General features: G+C 38.2%; 2 protein-coding genes across 2 annotated transcripts in view; one reads left to right on the top strand and one right to left on the bottom strand.

Moving 5' to 3' along the window:
- Positions 1-22,500, bottom strand: part of LOC119584335 (protein ELYS-like) — a gene marked incomplete in the record, with an annotated part of 42,425 nt that overhangs the window by 6,946 nt on the left and 12,979 nt on the right. Inside the window, 12 exon segments of the mRNA XM_037932895.1 lie at positions 801-1,049; positions 1,405-1,465; positions 1,638-4,875; positions 5,277-5,366; positions 5,757-6,210; positions 6,213-6,293; positions 6,615-6,708; positions 7,163-7,292; positions 7,413-7,613; positions 8,173-8,456; positions 8,646-8,772; positions 8,923-9,067. Of these exon segments, the coding sequence (XP_037788823.1) occupies positions 801-1,049; positions 1,405-1,465; positions 1,638-4,875; positions 5,277-5,366; positions 5,757-6,210; positions 6,213-6,293; positions 6,615-6,708; positions 7,163-7,292; positions 7,413-7,613; positions 8,173-8,456; positions 8,646-8,772; positions 8,923-9,067 (5,154 nt within the window).
- LOC119584337 (autophagy-related protein 9A-like) overlaps positions 21,557-22,500 on the top strand; it is a 46,445-nt gene continuing 45,501 nt past the window's right edge. The window contains exon 1 of the mRNA XM_037932898.1: positions 21,557-21,697. The gene's annotated coding sequence lies outside the window, so the exon portion shown is untranslated. The remainder of the gene's footprint in view (positions 21,698-22,500) is intronic.

Raw genomic sequence — 22,500 nt, 5'->3', positions numbered from 1 at the left:
TGGCCAGAGATATTATATAGTATTCATGTAGTGATGATGTAAAACCGCGTGAAAATGCCAATATGTATTTTTAAGAAGAAGAAGAAGAAGAAGATGAAAAAATCACGTATTTATAAAAACACTGAACATAAAAGTATATCTATATGGAAGTGATAATATAAACCTGTTGAAACTAAAGTTATCTTATAAAATATCTTGGAAAAAAAAACTAGTTTCAACTCCATGATGCCACCCACTACTTATTTTATTCAGACTATAGAGTGAATAATGATCAACTATGGAGTCTATATAACAACAAAAATATCCTACAGTCTTGATTTATCAGGAAATATGGCAAATAGAGACCTTGGAAAATAATTTTGAAAATACAACACAGGCTCTTTTAGTATTATGAAGAAAAGGCAAGGGATGCTGGTATTTGGCATGAGCGGTCGCGTACGCTAGGGTGACGATATAAGCCCCCGGCAGCTAGGCCTGGGCCACTATGAATACTACCCGTCAGGAAAGGGTTAAAAACAGGATACACAAACATGGACATGAAGACTGGAGAGAAGGATGAGAGAAAGGGAGAGGGAGAGGGAGAAGGAGGGGGAGGGGGGAGAGAGAGAGAGAGAGAGAGAGAGAGAGAGAGAGAGAGAGAGAGAGAGAGAGAGAGAGAGAGAGAGAATGATGGGGAGAGGGGCTGGCTGAGAGTAAAGGGAGTAAGAAAAAAAGAAAAAAAGAAAAGGAGAAGAAAGAAAAGAAAAGAAAAAATGTATCTATATATACATACACACACACACACATGCACACATACATACCTGTATCAGCATAAAGCTTTGATGACACAACTGACTTTCGAGACATCTTGCCAGTCTTGATCTTCTCAGGCAAGTCACTCACTATAGCTGTTGGGAGTGTGCTGCTGGTGAGACGTCGACTCTTGCGCTTGCTGACTGTTGGTTCATCCACAGTCTTCTCAACTGCCAAAGACTTTCTTCCTGTTCTTTTAGTTGCTTGCCTAGATGCTCTCTTTCTGCCTACCTCTTCTTCTTCACTGCTCTCTGAGTCTGTAATAAGAAGTATAGGGTTATATAAAGGGAACTAATCAAGGACAGTCAACCTGATCTTTACTACTATTAATTTTTTTTTTTTTTTATCTACTTTCATGTGTTAGCTCTAGATACTTACTGTCAAACTAAAATTGTACCAACTAAAGATAAAGAATTATTGTCCATGGAGGGCTGGTATAGTTTGTAGGCAGTCAATTAAGAAAGGAAAAGAAGGAAGAGAGAGAAAGAAAAAAGTAAAGGAAAAAAGTTAATGAGGTAGAGACCTCCAGAACATCATCTACAATGTACTTGTAATGACAGCTCTACTAAGTACTATTGTTATGATACAAAAAAGTGCCACATTATTTCCAACCTTTTATGCTCGTTAGTGGGCTATTGACGCTAGATCTGGTTGACATTCTATCTGGAGATCTCTGGAAAAACAACAAATAATAAATAAATAAATAGAAGACAATAAATGATGAAAATCATATGAAAAATAACAAATCAAGTAGCATCTAAAATATTTTGCAGAATTATCACACACACACACATGCAAAAAAAACTGAACCTCTGAAAGCAAGTTATCAAATACAGCTAACTAACCTGTGATATTTCTGATCCTGGAGATGGGACAGAGATCAATCTGTGTGCAGCTTCAGAAGCAGATTCCTCTTCAGATTGTAATACCTGTATTGTTCTTCTTCTTGTACTTTTGGCTGATCGAGATAGTTGACTCTTCTGTGAGGGAGTTTTTGTTTTAGGGACGACCTCTGTCATACCCTCTGATATGGACTGGCGTCTTCCACGTGCCTGTATGTGGGTTTCTGAAGCAGCCTCTGACACTTCAGATGAAACAGACTGTCTTCTTGTGCGCATGGGAGTTTTAGCTTCTTGGACAGTCTCTGCCAACTCTTTTGAAATAGACTGGCGTGTCCTGCGTGATGGTGTCTTGGCCTCCTGGGCTGCTTCTGACACATCAGAAGACACTGACTGTCTTCTTGTCCTTGAAGGGGTTTTCTTCTCTGGAGTGACTTCCGACACTTCCTTTGTAACAGACTTTCGTGTCCTTCGTGTTGGTGTCTTAGCTTCCCCTGCAATGTCAGAAACATCAGATGCACCAGACTGCCGCCTTGTACGCATAGGAGTTTTGATCTCAGGAGTGGCATCTGATGTCTTTGATATGGACCCTTTTCTGGTACGTGATGGGGTCTTTGCTTCAGGGGTGGTCTCTGAAACCTCTCTAAGTGTTTGAGTGCCAGGCGTTTGACTAGTCTCTCCTGCAAGTGAACGACGAGTTCTTCGGGATGGAGTTCCTGTTATTTGTTCATCTAAAACAAGAGGCACAAAACCAGTTGAAAGTTCTGCATCCTCTTTAATTGTTTCTAAGCTCTCAATGCCAGCAGCTTGTTTGGCAGATTTTCTGCGTGTCCTTGTTGGTGTGGCTTTAGTTGGTGTTGCTTTGGTGGGAGTACCTTCTAATTTTCTAGGAGTGGTTTTACTTTTTGTGGCCTTAATCTCTAGACTCTCTGATACCTCTGCTTCTTCTTGAATTGTTCCTAAAGACTCATCCAAGGCACTTTGTCTAGTAGAACGCCTACTTGGGGACTTGGTGGCAGAAGCTTCAGCCTCTCCTGAGCTCTGCCTCCTTCGTCTCCTTGTAGATGGAGTTGTTGGTGATGAGGGTGGAGTTGGCAAGACATCATGAGTGGCTATAGACACAGACACTGGTTCCTGACCTACTGCAGGTCCCTCTTCAGTTTCATCAGCAGATAACTCCAGCCTTTGAGTCACTTTCTGAACTTCCTCTGCTGCTGCTGAGGCTCTTCTCTGCATTCTCCCTGATAAGACAAGGTTAGGTGTGGGGGATGTGGCCCGCTTCTTTGTAACAGGCGTTGGCACCTGTCCGATCTTCCTTCCTGACCTTGTCACCCTTTCAAAGGCAACTTCACTTAAGAGAGATTTATGGGCAGGTGTCACTGGTTCATCTGCTGTACTGCCACTTGTCCGTCGGCTTCTCCTTGGGGTTGCAGGAGTGGCTGGTGATGATGTGCTGAGTCTTCGACTTCTACGCACTGAAGAAACCCTTGAAGTTTCTGGTACTTCCTCAGCTTTTCTAGTTGGTGTTTCTGGTCTAGTAGGAAGTTCTGAACTTTCCTCTGGAGGACTGCTTTCTACTTCTTGAATAATTTCTTTAACCTTCTTGCTAGCCTGTCTATCTCTAGTTTCTACAAGGTCTGACTTAATTTCAGTACCATCTTCCTTCTCACTAGTTTTTTCCTCCTTTGAATCAGTCTCCTCAGGTGGTGTAACATCTAACCTACCAACTTCTGCTCTTTCTATAGCTTCCAGTTCCTGTTGAGACGCGCTTTCAGCAATTACCTTCCCATCGGTTTCATCTGTCTCCATACTTTCATTTTCTACAGAGACGTTTGCTTTAGGACTAACAACAGTATCTACTACTGATGTACCCATCTTTTCTTCCATTTTTTCATCAGCACTCTCCTTTATGTCTGTGTCTGTGTCTTTCTCCTGGACTTCCACTTCTTTACCCTCTTCATGAACGACCTCGCCCTGTTCTTCATTCATGTTCATGGAGTCTGTGGCAGATGGAATGTCTGATTTTTCCAACTGATCTTTTGGCACCCCAGTAGAGGACTCTGAGATGTCTGAAGATGGTATGGTTTCTACTACTTTGTGGTTTAGTTCTGACGATCCATTTGTAGATGAGGTATATGATACTCTATGTTCTTCATTGCTTGCAACTGGTTCTCCTGTCTCTGTTCCGGCTACGTCCTTCTTTGATGCATCATTTCTGATAAATTTTGCAATTTCCTCATTATTGTTCTCTACACTAATAGTTTCTGAATTGCTCTCTGTGAGGACTGATTCCTTTGGTAATGGAGATTCTACAGTCTTCCTGATGACTTTTGTCTCTGAGACTATCTCTGTTTTGAAGACCTGCACCTTTACAGGATGCCACTGCGAAGTGTCAACCTTAATTTCCTCCATGTCTTTGGTTTCATTTAATTCTAACAAAGTTTTATCTGTTCCATTTCTATCAATAACATTCTCCTGTTCACCTTCAGAGCCACCATCATTTTCATTTTCAGAATCTGAAAACCGCAGAGGACTGAATCGTTCTGTTGTGTCTAGAGCCAGACTCAAATCTTCCTCTTCTGAGAGAGCTTCTGCTATCATCTCTTCCTCTTCCTCTGACAGCTTCTCAATGATCTCTTCATTTTCTGCACTGCCACCATTCTCTTCTAATACAAACTCCTGGCTGGTCAAAGTGGAAGCTTCTTCTTGAGGCTGGGCCTTTGTTGTTGTTTCATCTTCACTTTCAGAATCAGAAAACTGTAGAGTGCCAAAATGCTCTGATTCATTAAGTCGCTGCTGCATCTTTTCTTCTTTGGTCTCTAGTTCTCTTGAGATGTGTGTCTCTTTCTCTATGAGAACAAATTCCTTGACCTCCTCATGATGAACTTCCTGTTTGGAGGTTTCTACTACGTATTCTACCCATTGGCCTTCAGTAATACTACGACCATTGTTGTGCACTTGATCAAGTTTGCACTCTGTTTTCTCTTCTGCTTCACTTGATTTCTCAGTGTCAAGCTCCTTTTCTTCTACCCTTCTGTCAACCAAAACATCAGGTTCCTTGGCCACCCCATCTCCTATTGCAGATAATGCAGACTTTTCTGAGATATTGAACTCATCCTCTTCAGTGAAGCTATAAAAGTCCTCATTCACAGTTGTCTCCCTGCTTGGATACTCAACATCTACTTCATCCTCTGATGCTCTGCTTGCATCCATTTCATCTGCATCAGCACACTCTTTGAAGACACTGCAAAAATGGAAGACCTATAAGTAAACATTACAAAATATATAAATAACTGAAATATACACAGGCCATGAAGGGAAACTTTTGTGTACATGGAAACTCTAGTAGGCAGAGCAAACATGTTAGTTTTCCAATTAGCCTGACATTAAGCACCTTGGAGACAAAGAAAGAAAGAAAGAGAGAGAGAGAGAAAAAAAATCTTAACTACTAAACCCAAAAAACAATAAGATAATATACAAATATACAACTACAATAGAGATATAAAAAGGAACATTTCCCCAACCAGACTCCCAGTATAGGCACGAAAGCATGATAGCCACTGAAAGGCCACCACCATTATAGCATTATAGCCACAGAAGCAGCTTGTTCTTTCAAGCCATGTATGCTTTTCTCCATGCTCTAACCTCTGGGGTAACATTGCTTCTGCCCGAGTTGTTTTGGCCACGTAGCCAGGCAGAGGTTGCCGTGGCGATGGGATTCCAGTAGACTTGCGCCTATACAAAGTGAAAATGTGTTGGTCAGAAGTCGAAACAAGACGACATTCCGTTCTGAGACACACACCCTTGGTTGCTTTCAAAAAGAGGAAAACTAAAAAGACTTCCAAACTTAAATTTACTTTAGGGGTAATTGTGTCATGCAAAACAGTGTGGCACTGTCACTGAAAAACCTGTTTTGTACCCTGTTAATCAAACTTGAATACTACTCCCAGAACAGATGCAAACAAACATGCAACCTTGTTCATGCTGCCAATTTTCAAAAGATTTTCAGCTGTACCTGTGATGAGTGGAGGAAAGAACGTAGGTAAAAAATTGAGACTTACAATAACTAAGTAAAATGAGGGTTTAATCAACAAAAGAAACTACAGAAAAATAATAACTTCTTACCTCACTGGGCTTAGTTTCTTATTGTGAATTTCTGGACGAGGTGACACTGATATCCAATTTCCACTGTTTGTTTCTTTCACTTCATCATTACATTCCATTTCTTCTGTTTCCTCCTCTTCCACCTCTACATCCTCCATCTCTTCTTCCTCTGCTTCTGTCTTCCTTGATGGTTCCTCCTCCTCCATCTCTATAGACTCTTCCTCTGCTACTTCTTGTTCCATGGCTACCTTTTCCTCCTCTTCATCAATTTCTTCCTTTTCATCATCATCGGCATCCTCCTCCTCCTCTTCTTCCTCTCCCTCCTCCTCCACTGCCTCATCAATCTCCTCCTCTCTCTCCTCTTCTTCTTCTTCCACTGCATCTTCCTCTTCCTCATCAAGCTTCAAGGGTACGAGATCATCCTCTTCCTCCCTCTCCAGCACTTCTTCCTTGCTGTTGCTCTCTCCTTCTGCTATGTCTTGGGGAGGTGGAAACGCAGTTGCTTGGGGGTCATGCTAGTATCACTGACTTTGCTTGTCACAACCTCCTCACTGGCTGCTAAAGGAAAAGATTCTGTTCAGTACCTTCCTCCTCTGAGAAATGTTCATCAGGTTTATTAAACTCCTTGCATTCTATAACTACTTTTCTTTGAGATCATTCCCTATAAGTCACTAAGAAATAATATAAAAATATAAGTTTTCATGTATATCAAGAGAATTTTAGAATTCAGAAACCTACTTTAAATGTATATTATATGTACTTTGAAAAATAAAAATAAAAGAAAGAAAGAAAGAAAGAAGAAAGACAGAGGGCAGATAAAAATAATTACAGTATTGATAAAAAGTAATGATCAAATGGCTACACATATTGATTACTTACAAATACTGGCTCTCTTGGTAATTCTTGGGAACACTGGGATGGAAGAGTCGCTGGTAGCTGATGGACTCATGGGTCTTTGCACCATCTGGCGAACCTGGAAGGATGGTAAGAAAAATAAAAGCTGCTCATCAGGAAATCTGTTCATCCCTTGCAATAATAAAAAGAATTTTTGAAAAAGAAAGGACAAGGAAAAAAATATGTATAGATATAATCTTCAATTGATAGCAACCTTGAGTGAATGTCATGGATATTGTTATTGTTCTGTTAAGTAACAAGAATCTTGAGCAGAGATTACACCTACTTCAATATTTGTTTTAATCAAGATTAGTGTGCAGAAGCAGATAATACACTGTAGTAATAATAATTTATTTAGCAATAGTAATAGTAACAAAAATAACAAGAGAGAGGAGGGAGAGGGAGAGGGAGGGAGAGGAGAGAGAGAGAGGAGAGAGAGAGAGGAGAGAGTGAGAGAGAGAGAGAGAGAGAGAGAGAGAGAGAGAGAGAGAGAGAGAGAGAGAAGAAAAAATAACAAAAGAAAACCAACTCACCTTGAGTATGGACTGTGGGGTGTCCGTAAGAGGCGATTCTCCAACAGAACGGTTCAGAGGCTTCCTCTTCCGGACAATTTTGGGGGTTTGCAGTAAGGACAGCAAATCGGAGGATATGTTTTGAGACACACTGTGGATCATAAGAATTAACAGATAGAGATTTGGGGCTTCTCTGGGTGACAATTGAATTTTCTTCACATATCCACATCAATATTCAATTAATAATTAAATACAAACCAAAACTTCTAACCTGGCATTCACATCCATGCTGCTATGAATATTTTTTCTAAGGACGGACTCCATCAGTCTTGAGGTATCGTCATTCAAAAGGGACACCTCTTGGCGGCTCCTCTTGATGGTTGGACTGAAGAGGCCAATATCACCGTCGTGATCAATGTATCTTAACTGGCTTGCTTCAACTCGAGATGGGAAGACAGTGTGGGATATCTCCCTAAAACAAATAAAATTTAAATTATTATTCTTCATTGTAGCTATACTCTTAATACTACCAATGATTTGCTGTTTTCCTTTTTCCTGGGAAATGGTACATATGAGACAACTTTTTCAATTCAACTGCAATCTTTAACTGACATATCACAAACTCATTGTATTTCTTTCTTTTTTTATTCTATTTCTTCCCTTTTATTCTTTTTAAACATATATTTTATTGTCATTTCTAAAAATTCCTGACTTAAGTTCAGTGTAGCTGATAAACAAACATGGTGAACTTTTTCTCTCTTAAAGAAATATTCTGATTATTGAGTGTGTGTTAAGGTAGACTGGAAGAATGCTAAGGTAGAATGGTGGGATTTGTCATAACTAAAGTACTGAAGCAAATAGGCTCAAATCTGTGTGTCATTGCTTGTAACATTCAACAAGACCAAGTAGAAGTAGAATAAGAAACCTTGAGTTCCAGTAACTTAATAAAAAGGAATCTTCTTTCTTTATTTTCTTGATACACAATTTCTTAAGTATTATGTGGTTCTAGATGTAAGGCACTGGTACATTACCTGGTAGGATCTCTCAATTTGGGAGAGCTGATATCCCCAAAGCCAAGACCTTCAGGCTGTCCAAACCCTCTTCGCCTTTGCGCTTTGCTCCTGAATGGGGTGTAGGGTGTGGTCGCACCCTTATTTACTGGCCACGTGTCTTGCTCTCGCTGTATCATTTTATTAATGTTAGTTGCAGCTGTCTTGGGGCTGCACGCTGCTTGCCGGATCTGGGCTGACAGGGGCTGGGGTTTGCTGTAGACTGTGTGTGTTGGTCCTCTGTTGCTCAAGTTGGTGGATGACAGCTAGAAAGAACATATTTACTTAGCAATCTAGTAATTGCAGTTTTTTCTCCAATGCAAAGTAAAAAATACAAATCCACACACTATTTATCAGTCAGATCTCTGATAACCAAACTATATCATATCATATTTTAACATAAGGGGGTATGTCAACTAATTATGACTTGGTGCATAAAAAAAAAAGCAACTAACCTTCTTAGCAACATCAGGCAAGTGTGTGAGATAGCCATGGATGAGTGCTGACCTTGCTCCCTGTCGCTTTTTGGCAGTACCAAGACCACCACGCAGGTTATTTTGCAGAACTGCAGCTTCGTCGTATCTAAATATGCAAACAAACTATTGAATAAAACAAACAAAAACAAACAAGACAATATTTAAGACACTTTTTTTCAAGACCAACCTAAAATATAAAGATCTTGATAATGATTTGTCCAAAAAAAAAAAGCCATCACCCACAACAAAAACTAACCTTGCTCTCTGCAAATAATAAACAAGGAGATAATCCTGAGCTGCAGGATATGAGGAGGTCCTCAGATAGGACACAAGAGCATCCTCTTCCAAGGGTGAGAGGGGAAGGTGAACCACACACTCCAGTTTCCCAAGTTGTTCACAACCTGTTACAAACCAAAAAATTATAAAAATTATAAAAATAATGGATGTGCATCTTAGTGTTGAATAAACAGTTTTGTAGGTCTATCATTGCACACATATTTTTTGCTGGTTTTCTTTTCACTGGACCAGGCTTCTCTTTATCACCCACTTCAAATCAATTTTGTTTTTTTGATAAAATTGACCCTTTTCCCTGATTGGGGGTTATCTGTCAAAACAAAGTCTGAGCGATCTTTCGGGGCAATTGTTCAAAAAGTTTTTACTTAAAGGACTTCCCCTAAAATTCCAAAACCCAGAGTTATAAGTAAAATTTTTAAAAAAGTTCCCCCACATTTAATGAAATTTTTAAAAAAACCTTAAATCATAATTTTTCAAAAAATTTTGATGGGCCTTTTCATTTTTTTGTGAAGGGGGGGTATGGAAAAATTAATGAAAAATTTGCATGTAGGGAAATTTATTTAAATTAAATTTTACTTAAAAGATGTTAAAGGAAAATGTTTTAAGTTTTCATTTTCCTTTTAAGTGATTTGCAAAAAGGGAAAAATAACCCCTTTCTAGGGGTGGGCATTTACCAATGCCTTTTGGAGGCGGGATTAAATCTCCCCGGTTGTAAAGAGGTTTTATTTAGAAAAAAAAAAATTAAATTTTTTTTTAAAATAGGGAATTTTTTTAAATTTTCTTGCCACTTTTGAAAGGTAAAATTTTTTTTAATTTAAGGAAAAAAAAAAAAGAAAAGAGAAAAAAAGGAAGAGCGGGGGAAAAAGAAAAAGAAAGAAAGAATAAAAAAAAAGAAGAAGAAAAAAAAAAAGAAAAAGAAAACAAAAATATATTTAAAACTCTTTTTTTGGTGGACCTCTTATTTTTTTTTGGCCTTTATGATTATTTTAAAAAAAACTTCAGTCGATTTTTTAAAGTATTTCATTTAAAAAAAAAAGGGGAAAACCTATGAATTTTAACAACACTCCTATATAAAAAAGAAACTGAAACTGGAAAAATATTTACCCCTTTCCTAGGTTGGGACGAATATCGGGGGGCGCCTATTATTTACCCTGGGAAATTTATGGACACCCTGTTTTTTTGAAACCCAAAAATTTTTCTGCCCTGAAAGGGTGTGATTTTTTTCCTTTTTTACTTAAAAAAAAAGGAAAAGGGGAAAAAAAAGGGGGGAAGAGAAGAGAAAAAGAAAGGAAAAAAAAAAGGGGAAAAAAAAAAAAAAACAAAATTTTAAATCCAGGGGAACTCTTATTTTTTTTGGGGGTCAAAACCCAAAAAAACCCTCAGTTTGATTTTACGGAGAGGAAGAAAACTTTAAAAACAAAAAAACTTCACCAATTTCTTTTCAAAAACCTTGTTTCGGGTACAAGTGGAAACCAATTAGAAAACCCCCAAAACATAAAAAAAAAAAAAAAAAAAAGGGGAACCCGACAAGGTGAGAGGGGGATTTTAGCAAAAAAGTTTTTCCATTTTTAAAAGAAAAAAAATAAAAAAAAAAACATTCTTATAAAACAAACCCCCCAATCAAAATTTTTGCATATAAAGGGGAAGAATTTCCCTGGGTTTTTTGGGTTTAAAGAAAAGGCTGGAAGGTGGTCCGGGCAGAAAAAAATTGGGGGTACCCAACTCCCCCTCTTTTTCCCCGGCTTTCAAAAAATTTCAATCCCCTTATTAAAAAAAAAAAAAAAAAAAAGGAAGAGGAAAGGGGAAAAGGGGGGGGTTGTTCAGGTTTTTAAAGGTTCATAATCTTTATATTTTTCCTAAAACCCCCCCTAAAATTTTCAATCGGAAAGTTTTTAAAATTCTTCTTTGGGGAAACGGGGAGGGAAAAGAAAGGGTAAAATGAAAAGCCATTTCCCCTTCTTTTTAATTATTCCCCCGGTTCGTTTCCAACCCCCTTTGGTCCCCCCCCGGGGGGGTGCCCCCCTTTATTTCGGGGCTAAAAAAAGGGAAAGGCCAATTTTTTTTTTTTCCTTTTTTTAACCTTTTTTTAAATTGTTTAAAGTTTTACCCCTAAATTTTTAAGCCCCCCTGGGGGTTTTTTAAAACCCCTTTCTTTATTGTTTTCCTGTTCGTTTCCCAAAAAAAATTGCAAACCTCTTTTTCTGGGGTTGAGGGAGGGAAAAAAAAAAAAAAGAAAAAAGGTCCCCCGCCTCCCCGGCACCCCCCAAAACCCCCCCCCCTTGGGGGCCCCCGAAAATTTTTCATGGGTTTTTGTTTTTTAATTGAAAAAGTTAAACAACATTTGAACCAAACTTTTTCTGGGGCAAAGAAAGGGAAAAGGGGGAAAAGAATTTTTTCCCTCCCTTTTTTTTTTTTTCCCCCTTAAACAAACGCCCAAAAAAAAAAAAGGGGTAGAATTTCCCTTAGGTTTCCTTGGTTTTTGGCCCCCTTCCCCCCTGGTGGGGGCCCCCGTTGTTGGTAAAGGAAACCCTCGCAAATCTCCACCCGGGAACAAAGGGGAACCCCTGGGGTTTCAGGGGCCCTTCAAAAGCTTTTACCCCCAAAAAAAACCTTTAAAAAAAACTTCTTTTTTTCCTTTTTCCCCCTTTTTGCCCCCCGTGTAATAAGGCCCAATTCCCCCTGGCCCCCGTAGGGCCCAAATGGGGTGGCCCTTGGGTTAGTAAAAAGTTTCCCCCCTCCTTTTTTCTTCCCCCGCCCCCGGGGTTGAAAATAAGGTAAATTGCCTCCCTGGGGAAACCTGTACGATAGGGGGGCCAAAACCGGGACATTTCCCCTGGGCTTAAACAAGGAAAAAAAAAGGGGGCCCCAGGAAATTTAAATTTGGCATGGTTTTCCCTTTTTTAAAAAAAGGGGGGGGATCTAAAAAAGATAAAATACAAAAAATTACTTTTTTTTAAAATTATTAAAAATTTTCTTTTCTTTTATATCTAAAATTTTAAAAAAATTTTTTAAAATAAAAATAATAAAAAAAAAAAAAATATATTATAAATAATATATAATAATTTATATATAAAAATTATATATTAAAATTATAAATATATATTAATTAATATATATATATTATAGATTATTATATTTTATAATATATATATAATATTTTTTTTTAATATATAAAATTTATATATATTTTTATATATATATTTATTTTTAAATATATTATATTATATATTTATATATATTAATATATATAAAATTTTATATATAATATATTATATTTATTTATATTATAATATATATATATATATATATATATATAATATTAGTTATTATATATATATTATTATATATTTTTTTATTTTTAAAATATATATATATAAATTATATTATATTAAAATATACTATAAAACAAAAACGGTTAAAATTTTCCTGAAACCCAAAAAAAAAAAGAACATAAAAACACGTAAAAACAAGTTTCCAATAGAGGGCAGCGGGGAAACCCATCACTATCTTTAAAAAGTGCGGAATGTGTTACCCCAGAAGCTGGTTTTGGGGGCTCCCCCAAGGGACAAACCTTGGGCTCCCCCGGACTCTGCCCAAACACGGGAAGCTCTGTATGGACAGTAAAGATCATCCACTTCAATTGGGGGGCTTTGACCCTGCGGGGATAAAGAAAAAAACATGTTTGGCTAGTGATTATGGTGTAGAGGGGGTGCCTATGCAAAAAGGAGGAAGGGAAGGAGAAAAGCTCACTTCAATCATTTTTTAAACATTTCCGGGATAAAAACCCTCTAAAAAAATTTTAGAATTGAAACCCCTTTCCAATCAAAAATTACCTTTTAGGATAAATACCCAAATTAAATTACATAGTATATCCCAAAATTTTGAAATTTGTACACAAAACTGTTTACCTGATACCATGGTTAAGCAAAGATACCCAGATAGTGATTAACGTAATACAGCCCGTCCGGGGCACCTCCTACCCACCCAAAATTGAAAAGCTTTGTTCAGGGCTGGTCCAGCTGCAGATTATAAAAAAAATTATACATTTTGACAAGGTCACAAAAAAAAACCCAGGGAAAATCAAAAAATAGTAAAAAAAACTAAAGTAAGACACAAGAATATCAAAAAATATCAATGAGTTCCATGGTTATTTTAATTGTAGTCAATCAGATTTCATGTTCAAATTTACTTAACCCAAATCTCCCACTTATCAGGAGAGAAAGTGCTAAAAGCAGCTGAAGATCCTCCCGGCCACAGCTAATTGGGGGTTTGCTCCCGCACTGTCGGGGCAGTAAAACCCCGTGCGGGGTTGGGGGCTGGGGGCCCCTTCAGCCCCAACCCTCCGATAGCATCAAACTAAACCCCGGGAGAAACGATGCAAGCCTTGGTCCCATGTCCATCCCCTTCTATCCATACTTTGTTGTCTAGGTCATGGTATAATGGTGCAAAATTTGGGGGGCTTTTTTCCCTCCCGCACCCTTCCTCCTTACTTCAGAATCATCTGGGGGAAAACAAGCAAAATCATACAATTTGTTTATATCTCAACCCACCCTTTTCTCAGTTCCTCTTTTCTATAATCATGAAAGTTAGCCATGCATCTTCCCAGAAGGCCCCCAACTCCGACAAGCCACAGGAAAACAAGTTTTGGGGGCTTTCTTGGTTTTTGCGGGAAAAGGAATGTACTGGAGGCATTTTGTCTTATAGGGCTTGCACACTAAACTCAAAAATTTTATCATATTTTAAATTTTGAATTGAAGAGGGGGAAAAAAAGGAAAAGGGGCAAAAAAAAGGGGAGAATTCCAATCCAGACAGGGTATGTTAAACAGAAAAAAATAAAAATAAATGCAAAAAACAAAAATTTACAATATTTAAAACATTAAAAAATTTAACCCCCCAAAAAAGAAATAGAACACAAAAATAGTAAAACAAAAAAAAGGTAAAACTCACTCTATGGTTAGAGTTGACAAGTTGATTATCGGGAAAGCCCCAAAATAACCCTATGAAAAGTGAGGCAAGCGGGGGGATGAAGGACAGGGCAGTAACTCCACACAGGACTGCCGTCTCAAAAGCACATTGTCGTCAGGCCCGATGACTGGAAGCGGCCATTTGATCATGCCATCGGGAAAAAAATCAATAAATATGTTTGAATCTTTCTTTTTAAAAGGGAATAAAAGTTCCTAGGGAAAACAAAAAATTTTCTAAGTTTACTTGAAAAATAATGGTTCTGATATTCCTTTAATATATACAAGTTCAATTACTCAAAAAAAAATCAACCACTAGAGTATTTTCTTAGAAGTACAATGCCAAAAAACCCACATCTACATATATCGGTTTTAATACCAAACAGAAAACTGTACTGGTTTTCGAATGCATAAAACTAACCGCATACTACGAAAAACAAAACAAACCATTAAGCACACAGTTGGAGGGAAATTCGCATAACTGCACTGAAGGGGAACTCTTGCTTGGGCATCTGGTATGGTTATATTCACTAAAGGCCTGGGAGACTCATCAGACAAACTTAGGGCCTGAAAAAATCAAGCAATTGAAGAAATGTATGAAAATAAAAATCATTAAGTCCCCAAGACTAAAAATACTGACCCCCAAACCCCGGTCTAATGCTAAGTAAACTAATAAATGTCCATGTAAGTTCCAACCCCCCCAACAGACTCGCAGGGACGAAAACTCTGCTGAAAAGGTCCCCGGGATCCCCTCCTTCCCCCCAACACCATACACAATTGTTCCCTTTTAAGTTTTTAATAAATTTTGTAAATTAGTAAAAAAAAAAATAATTCCCTTTCATTTGAAGATTCTTTTGAAATTGATTTTCAAAAATGATTGAGAGAATCTGTTTTGTTTATCACTTTTCTTTACGGGAGATGTCTTTTTTTCCCTCCTTCCCTTTGTAAGTGAAATAAATACTCTTTTTTACACGTATGAGTGGGAGATAAAAGCGCAACCTTTCCCTGAGGTTACGGTCTGCCCCAAGGTCCACCCAACTACAACTTGGAAATTGCCCCAAAACCCACCCCAGCCCACTTGTTACCTGAAGACAAAAAAGAAAACAATGATGAGAAAGTAATTTTTTTTTTGTTGCTTCATTGACTATATTAAATAGATACAATTTAAATATTAAAAAAAGGAAAAATATGATGTTTTTTTTATCAAAATTTAATCGTAAGTTTTTAATTTCTATGATCCATACATAGAACATACTTCCAAACGGGTACCACATAATAAAAAGTCAATGATAATTTCCCAGGCACTCACTCTGGCACAGCATTGTGCAGAGGGCAAAAAATGTCCAGGCACTTTTCTCTCCGTCGTTGGCTAAATGACTCCAAGGTGGGGCCACAGGCTCGCCAAGCAAAACCCCCCCCCCCCAAAACCCCCCAAACACTTTATGGGGTGGGGGGGATTTGTTTTTTTTTTTTCTCTTTTTTTTGTTGTGTGGGGTGGGGGGGTGGTGTGACAACCCCATTCGCCCCCTCACTACCTCACCCCCCCCATTCCCCCTTTTAGGGGCCAGGCATTATTAGGCTATTGGACAAATCAAGAAAAGTCAATAAATAAAATTAATAAATCAATAAATAATATATAATCAAACAAATAAAGTAAAAACTGATGAGGGTAATAGAAAACGAAACAAGAATAAAAATAAAAAAGAAGAAAAAACCCTTTTGCTGAAGTATCTATAAAAATACCAACTTCACAACAGTTCAGTTAACTTATTCAATAAACTAAAATATTAAGGGGTTCTAAAAAAATAACTGAAAGATATACATCATACATCTAAAAAAAGAATCTAAAAACTGAAACAAAATAATACTACACCTACTTTTACACCCATAAGAAAAAACTTTATGTATGTCCCCAGCTATCACTTTAAAAGTTTTTGGGTTTTTAAAATAAGATGACAGTCAAGCCCAACTCCGGGAATTTTCCGGAACAACGGGAGCTTTCCCTTTAAAAAGTACTTTTAACTGAACAGAGAAGATAAATATTGAAGAAAGTCACAATACTAGCAAGGACAATACATTAGAGGGACTCTCAGAAAAAAATGTAAACAAGAAAGTATATGAAAGTAACTTAGAGCAAATACATAGTAAAAAATTTATTTAAAATGGGAAGAGGTAACAAAACAATTGTGCCTCACCCCCTTATTGCACATCAAGCCCAAGAAAAACAATATGATAGTAAAAAAAATAATTTAGATCCCGGAGCAAGAGCGTAACAAAAAACATCAAGCCCAAAGTAAACAATGCGGGCCTATCTTTTTTGCTTTTGCTCTTTAGTTTACTGTCAAATGCTATCAGCAGTTTTAATTTAGCTAATCATTCTTTTGAGGGGTTGAAATCTGGGGCAGAACATCATCTACAGATATCAACAAAATATAAATTGTGATTATAGCAATAAATATTTTTCTAATCAAATATGAGAGGATAAGAAAGGAACAAAAGCCCTCATATTATGTTTAATTGGTAAGTGCCTTGGCTATATTTTTCTATTGAACTGTTGAACTTTAACCCACTGATGTTGGGACAGCATAAACATATAAGTCATATCCATTATGATTTTGGTTTATTACTTATAAAGAAAGAGCTCCAAAAGAGTTTAATCACCAAGGAGTTAATTATTAGTCCTACCTTATTCCTTTGACTTTTTCATGGATTTTCTTATTTCTTAGGGGTATTAGTAGTGAAAATAACGATATAATAATCCCTAGTCAATAATAAATTATTTTATTATTGTTTTTTATTCATTAAAAGCAACAAAAAAGAAAAAAAAACATTACAAAAAAAAGGTTTTTCTACACATAAATAAACATTTTTATCGGGCAAGATCAGGTGACCCTCCTACTAAAACCCTTAGAAACAATTTTTTTTCTAAGTCACCCAAACTGTTCCTCTGAAATCTCAAGTACTACACTAACTGATGCCTTTATTAACTTTATGAAAATGTTCCCTCTAATTCCCAAATCCCTCTCTCCATGTTTTTTCAGTATTTTAAAAAAATTAATAATATTTTTAATATTTTTTTAAAAATTTATTCAAAATAACCTTCTCTGTTTTCACTAAGGTTGTGACAGTTGAAAGCCTTCATTTTGTGAATGCACCGGGGAGAAAGTTTTTGTTACTTACGGGTTTTAAGATAATATGGATAAAATAATTTTAGATTCATCAACGTGATTTTGAGCAAGGAATTATTATGTAATTTATACCATGAATAAGACTGACTTTCTATTTACTGAATTGAAATTGCATCTCATCTGCTTAGGGTTCACTACTTTAGGTCCACACCAGCTACCATTGGGGAAATTGTTCAAGAGGATGGAGCCCCCTGGCTAAGTTAGATTGTTAGGTTGGGTACAGAGTTAGGCTGTATTGTGTAAGGAGAATGGGGTCCAGAGAATGTTAATAACTGACAAAAATAAAACTCCAGCACATCTCACTGAAGCTTGATTTTTCACCTACATTTTGATAAGAACATGGCCGAGATGTTAGTTACTCTGTAAGATAGTAAGTTCTCCATTCATGACAACCATTACTCAAAAGGAAAACAAAACACATTAAATGTTAAAACTTTTTTGTGATTTGGTAATCATATTATTCGTGTCAAAATAATACTGTAAAAATGGGGGTTATGAAACCCCCTTATTCTCTCTGCCATATGCGTGCAAGCCAATAAACTTTCCACCTCAATATGAAAACTACAAATTTGGACTTTTGCTTATTTAACAATGAGGCATTAACAAGGTCAATATTAATTCTTAAAAGAAAAATTAGTTTATCTTTACGGTATGGATGCACTAAGCTAGGGCAAATTGAAGATTAAAGAAATTAAATTAAAGAAATAACCTGCAGACAGATCACAACCACAAATAAAAGGTAAGATCAAAAAAGGCTACTCGAGTCCCCCATTTGGGGCTCCTGAGTTTCAGCTCTATCTTGCTGAGCATAGAGGTGCAGACCATGTTTGTCAGGGGTGATGGAGGGGGGTAGCCCCCCCCCAATCAACCCTCCCCTCAGGTCACAGCAACTTAGATGATTGAATAAATTTTGTGATATGAGTTGGGGATATAGGCTCTGGTGAATGCATTCGTAATGTATAGAATTACTGCCAAAAATTTGCTGGTGTCAAAGATCCATGTGTGACATGAAATATGTATATGTATATATATATGTATATATATATAAATATGTATTTATATGTTATATATGTTATAATGTATTCATATATAAATGATATACTGTATATTTTTGTATATACATATATATATAATATTAAAATATATATTATATGTATTATTTTTTAATATATATATAATTATATATATATATATATATATTATTTTATTTATATAATAAATAATAATATATATTTGTATTTAATGTAATATAAAACATATGATATATACATAGTATATATATATTATATATAAAATTGTTATATAAAATTTGTATATTATATGTTTTTATTTTTATAATTATATATGTATTTTAATTGTAATATTTTAAATGTTTATATTTTATATATATTATATATATATATATAATAAATATATATTTATATATATTATACATGTATATATATATATATAATATATATAAAATATATATAATAAAATACATATATAAAATAAAAAAATAATCGTTAAAAAACAATTTTTGGGTTTTTTTATTTGCAAATATTTCTTTAATTGAAAACTAGAAATTTATTAAATAGCAAACACCAATCACAAAAATGAGTGTCAAGAGACTCCCATCCAGACTGGAAATTTTGTGGCGCAGAATCTGTTTTCACAGGGGATTTTCCTTTCATTAAAAATACGCTGCTACAGTTCGAAGTCCTGTTTAAGCGTAGTTTTTTTTTGCAGACCTAAAAGATTTATTAATTATATTGAACCATACTAAGTTGTGCCATCAATAATAATCCATCTTAATAGCATAAGAACTACGAATAAATAATGTATCATCCATCACTAACTTTACAGAATGCAAAAAAAAAAAGTCATGCAGCAATGAACTGAGCATTTCTGAAACTGAAAATTTAAACCGTTATTCCCCTTTTCAAAAACCTGAGAGCAATTAAAAATTGGTGATATCGGCAACTGCCCTAAGTGGGGCGCGGGGGCCCCCTGCGGAAAACCCCACGACGAGCTTACCCTGCCGAAAGAGCAGTTTGCTATGACGTGTCAACACGTCACCGGCGGGAACGGGTTAACTGTGCATATTATGACTTGAAAATAACTTGCCCACGCTGATAAGGTGGTTTCCAGTCTGGATTGATGGGCCCTCTGAAGTTTCAATTTTCCAGAAAAGGTTTACAAATACACCAAATATAACAAGAACAAATTTTGTTATTTGATAAAAAGTTATAAGTAAGGGTACAAAGAATTTTTAAAAGCGGCTTGGGTTTTTGGTCGGTTCAGGTGGACAGAAAGTCTGCAGAGTTTGTTGGCAAAAGTCAGTAAGGGAACAGACATGGCTTGGGTGGGGAAATGTAATATGTCTATCACTAGCTCAAGTTTTTGATATCAATCACCTTGTTTATTTGCAATCTGCAACTGAAACGTCAGTGACGAAAAGTGGTTTTACAATTTTTCTTCCCCACTTTGCCCGTGGGTAGTAGGAAATTTAAGCCAAATTAACCACAGATTTTCCTTTATCCATGAGAGATTTAAAGAATGGACTCAAAACACAATAAATCTAAAAAGTTTTTAAATTTCTGACTTTTTTAGAGAAATTTTATGCAAACACAATGCCCTATTTACAAAAAGAACCTTGCTTCAGATAAAAGATCGAAAAAAAAGGGAATTTTTAAAGCCAGATAAAAAACTAAGCAGAGAGACCACGACAGAGAGGGAAACAAAAAGATAAAAATTTTTCCAATTCCTGTTTACGAAAACGAAATCTCCCCCACGATTTTAAATGAGGACAAAATATTACTCGATTTTTTTCCTCTCCACCCCCCTGAACTTACCCTCGCTATTCTAGGGACAAATCCCCCCCGCCCAACGTTTGGGGCGCAAAAAATCCCCCAGCCGACAGACGTGAGCATAATCCGAGGCCAAAATCCGAAATCCCGACTCGGGCGACGATCAAGACGGGAGGCGAGACATTCCCTCTGGGCCCTCCTTCTCTCGCTCCTCGCGGCCTTGTTCCCAGTCTTCCCCCCCTTTTTCGCCCCCTAAACCCCCGATCACCGGGGGTCGGTTATTCACCGAAAATGGGCGCATCGACGGGGGCCCAGCAGGGGGAGGGTTTAAAAAAGGCGGCCGCTCTCAATTTCCGCGGGAAAAAACAAAAACCCATGATGAAACCCCAGGCGATCGACCAAACACAGCGCTCGCTGCCGCCGCCATCTTGAATTCGAAACCGCTGCTGGCTGGCTTCGTTGGCTTCCTTCCTGGAGTTATTTCTTCCAACGACGAGTTCTGTTATGTTATAAAAATATCTAGAACTATTTAAGAATAATTGTTATGGCTGCTTCTTATACCTAGCTTTCCGGAATATAGACATTTGATCTAATCCTTTAACAGCTGACGTCTCCCTCGGCCACGCACCCGGAGGGCAAGCATGGCGGCGAGTTCGAAAGCGTTTTGGGGCGAAAGAGCAAATCGATTCCCGGACAAAATCTTTTTTCGCGAAAACGCCTGCAAGGTAAGTCAAGGGAATTATCTCGTCAATTTCCTCCGTGGGAATGTTGCAGGAGTCTCGTGGTTGCAACAAGAGGGGCACAAATGATGGGGTTGCCTTTAAAGGCGAGGAATAGAGGGAGAGGTTCGTCTCGGAGGCAAAATGGCGTAGTTCAGGGCCTTGGCTCCCGATGCAAAAGCCTTTCATTTCATGACGAGGGCAGTTGCACGAGGATTGCATGGCCACACGCATTTCCAGCGATGTGTCCACCTGACGTAAAGAATGACTCATGCAGATATTCGGAAGATTATCAAGGGGCCCTCTGTGCCCAATGTCATTCGCTCATCCCTTCCTTTTGGCCCTTTCTCTCACCAAAAACCTCCAATTATTTTAGACAACCCAATAGTGAAAGGCAAGGCGAGAGAAGCACAAAAAAGGAAGAAAAAAAATGTACACAAATAGGCCCTTTTTTTGGGGCTATTTCCCGGGGGGGCGCAGCGGCGGCCGGGGTGCCACACGCCGCCAGCTGCGGACGCGTCGTATTTTCCCGTTCCTCCGCGGCGCCTTGACCTCCTGCCAACTATTCGGCGGCGGAGATTGCACTCCCGAAAGGCGGAAGGCATCGGCAGCACGCACATTCGATAAAAGAGGGAGGGAAAGGAGCGCGAAATAAATAGACCCGAGGGCGGGCGAGGGCGCAGCGCCGGAACGCGAGCGGGAAACAGCGGGGATGAGGCTCGGGGGACGAGGGGAGGGAGGATGCGACGCAATTTCCCTTTTTTGTGCGAGTTTCCTCTTTTGGACCCCGCTCGCGCTGAGACTCGTACTATGTCGTAGAGCGTGCCAAAACAGGGGATGTGAGGCGAAACCCGGGAGGAGGAGCCCGGGGGCGCAGAAGGAGTGTTATCGAAGGGGAGCGTTTGGTGTCCCGGCCCCCTTTGGGCTTTTTTGGGGAAAACCTGTGGAACGTGAACGTCAGAGCCCCTTCGCACGAGACGCTGAGAGGGAAAAAAGGCTTCTGTTTCTATATTTTTCTTCGTTTATCGTCTCCCCTCTCGTTTGAGTTTAATTATTGTCTTTGTTTTTATTTGATTTTGGGTTCTGTGATCTTTGCCCAGTCCGCTGTCCCAGAATTTTAACAGTCCACCCCTGATGGGGGGAACTGAGGGGGGCGTATGGGGGGGGACAGGGGGCGCGACGTGACCCCTCCCCCGATACCCCCTCCAGCATGGTGTTCCCTGTGTGCCTAAGTCGAGCAGTCAGATGGAATCACCGGAAACCTCGACCTTTTTTTAGAGGGTCTACCAGTACCACCAGAAACCATGGCCCCTGTTGGATCTGCAGCATGCTTCAGCTGGCGCAGTTTATCTTTTTGAATTTTTCACCACGTTCCTCCCCACTGCGTGGCTATGTATCCTATTCCCCAAAAATTCCCTGCCAAATTTTACCCCAACATTCGGAAAATCCCCCCGCCGACGCACCCACCCCGACCAGTGTCCGGCATTTCCGTGGGAAACTGGGATAGTGATCCCGCTGGCCCCGGTGTTTGGGTTTTTTGGGCCCGTACACGCGGGGTTCACCTTTTTCCAGTTTGGGAGATCAACTCTTCTTAACAAAGCCCCCCGCATCCAGGGCCGGCCCCGGCAACACACTGGGGAAAAAGTGGAGCAGCGCGTCATGGAATACGGTGATGACACTTTGGTTTTGGTTTTTTGTTTCCTTTTTTTGTATGAGTTGTTTTTAGGTGTTCCCCTTTGGAAAAAGGGCATTGTAGTGTAGTACTGTAGCTAATTAAAAAATTTTCGTACAATTCGCCAGAAAAAAAATTTACTGTTTTTTTTTTGTTAAAAAAATAAAGACCGTAGATCGCACGTAACCCTATTTTTAAATAATCAGCAGTC

Source organism: Penaeus monodon, chromosome 18 (genome assembly GCF_015228065.2).
Source record: "Penaeus monodon isolate SGIC_2016 chromosome 18, NSTDA_Pmon_1, whole genome shotgun sequence".
NCBI classification, from domain to species: domain Eukaryota; kingdom Metazoa; phylum Arthropoda; class Malacostraca; order Decapoda; family Penaeidae; genus Penaeus; species Penaeus monodon.
The sequence above is the reverse complement of the archived record's forward strand: the minus strand, read 5'-3'. Positions and strand labels throughout refer to the sequence as shown.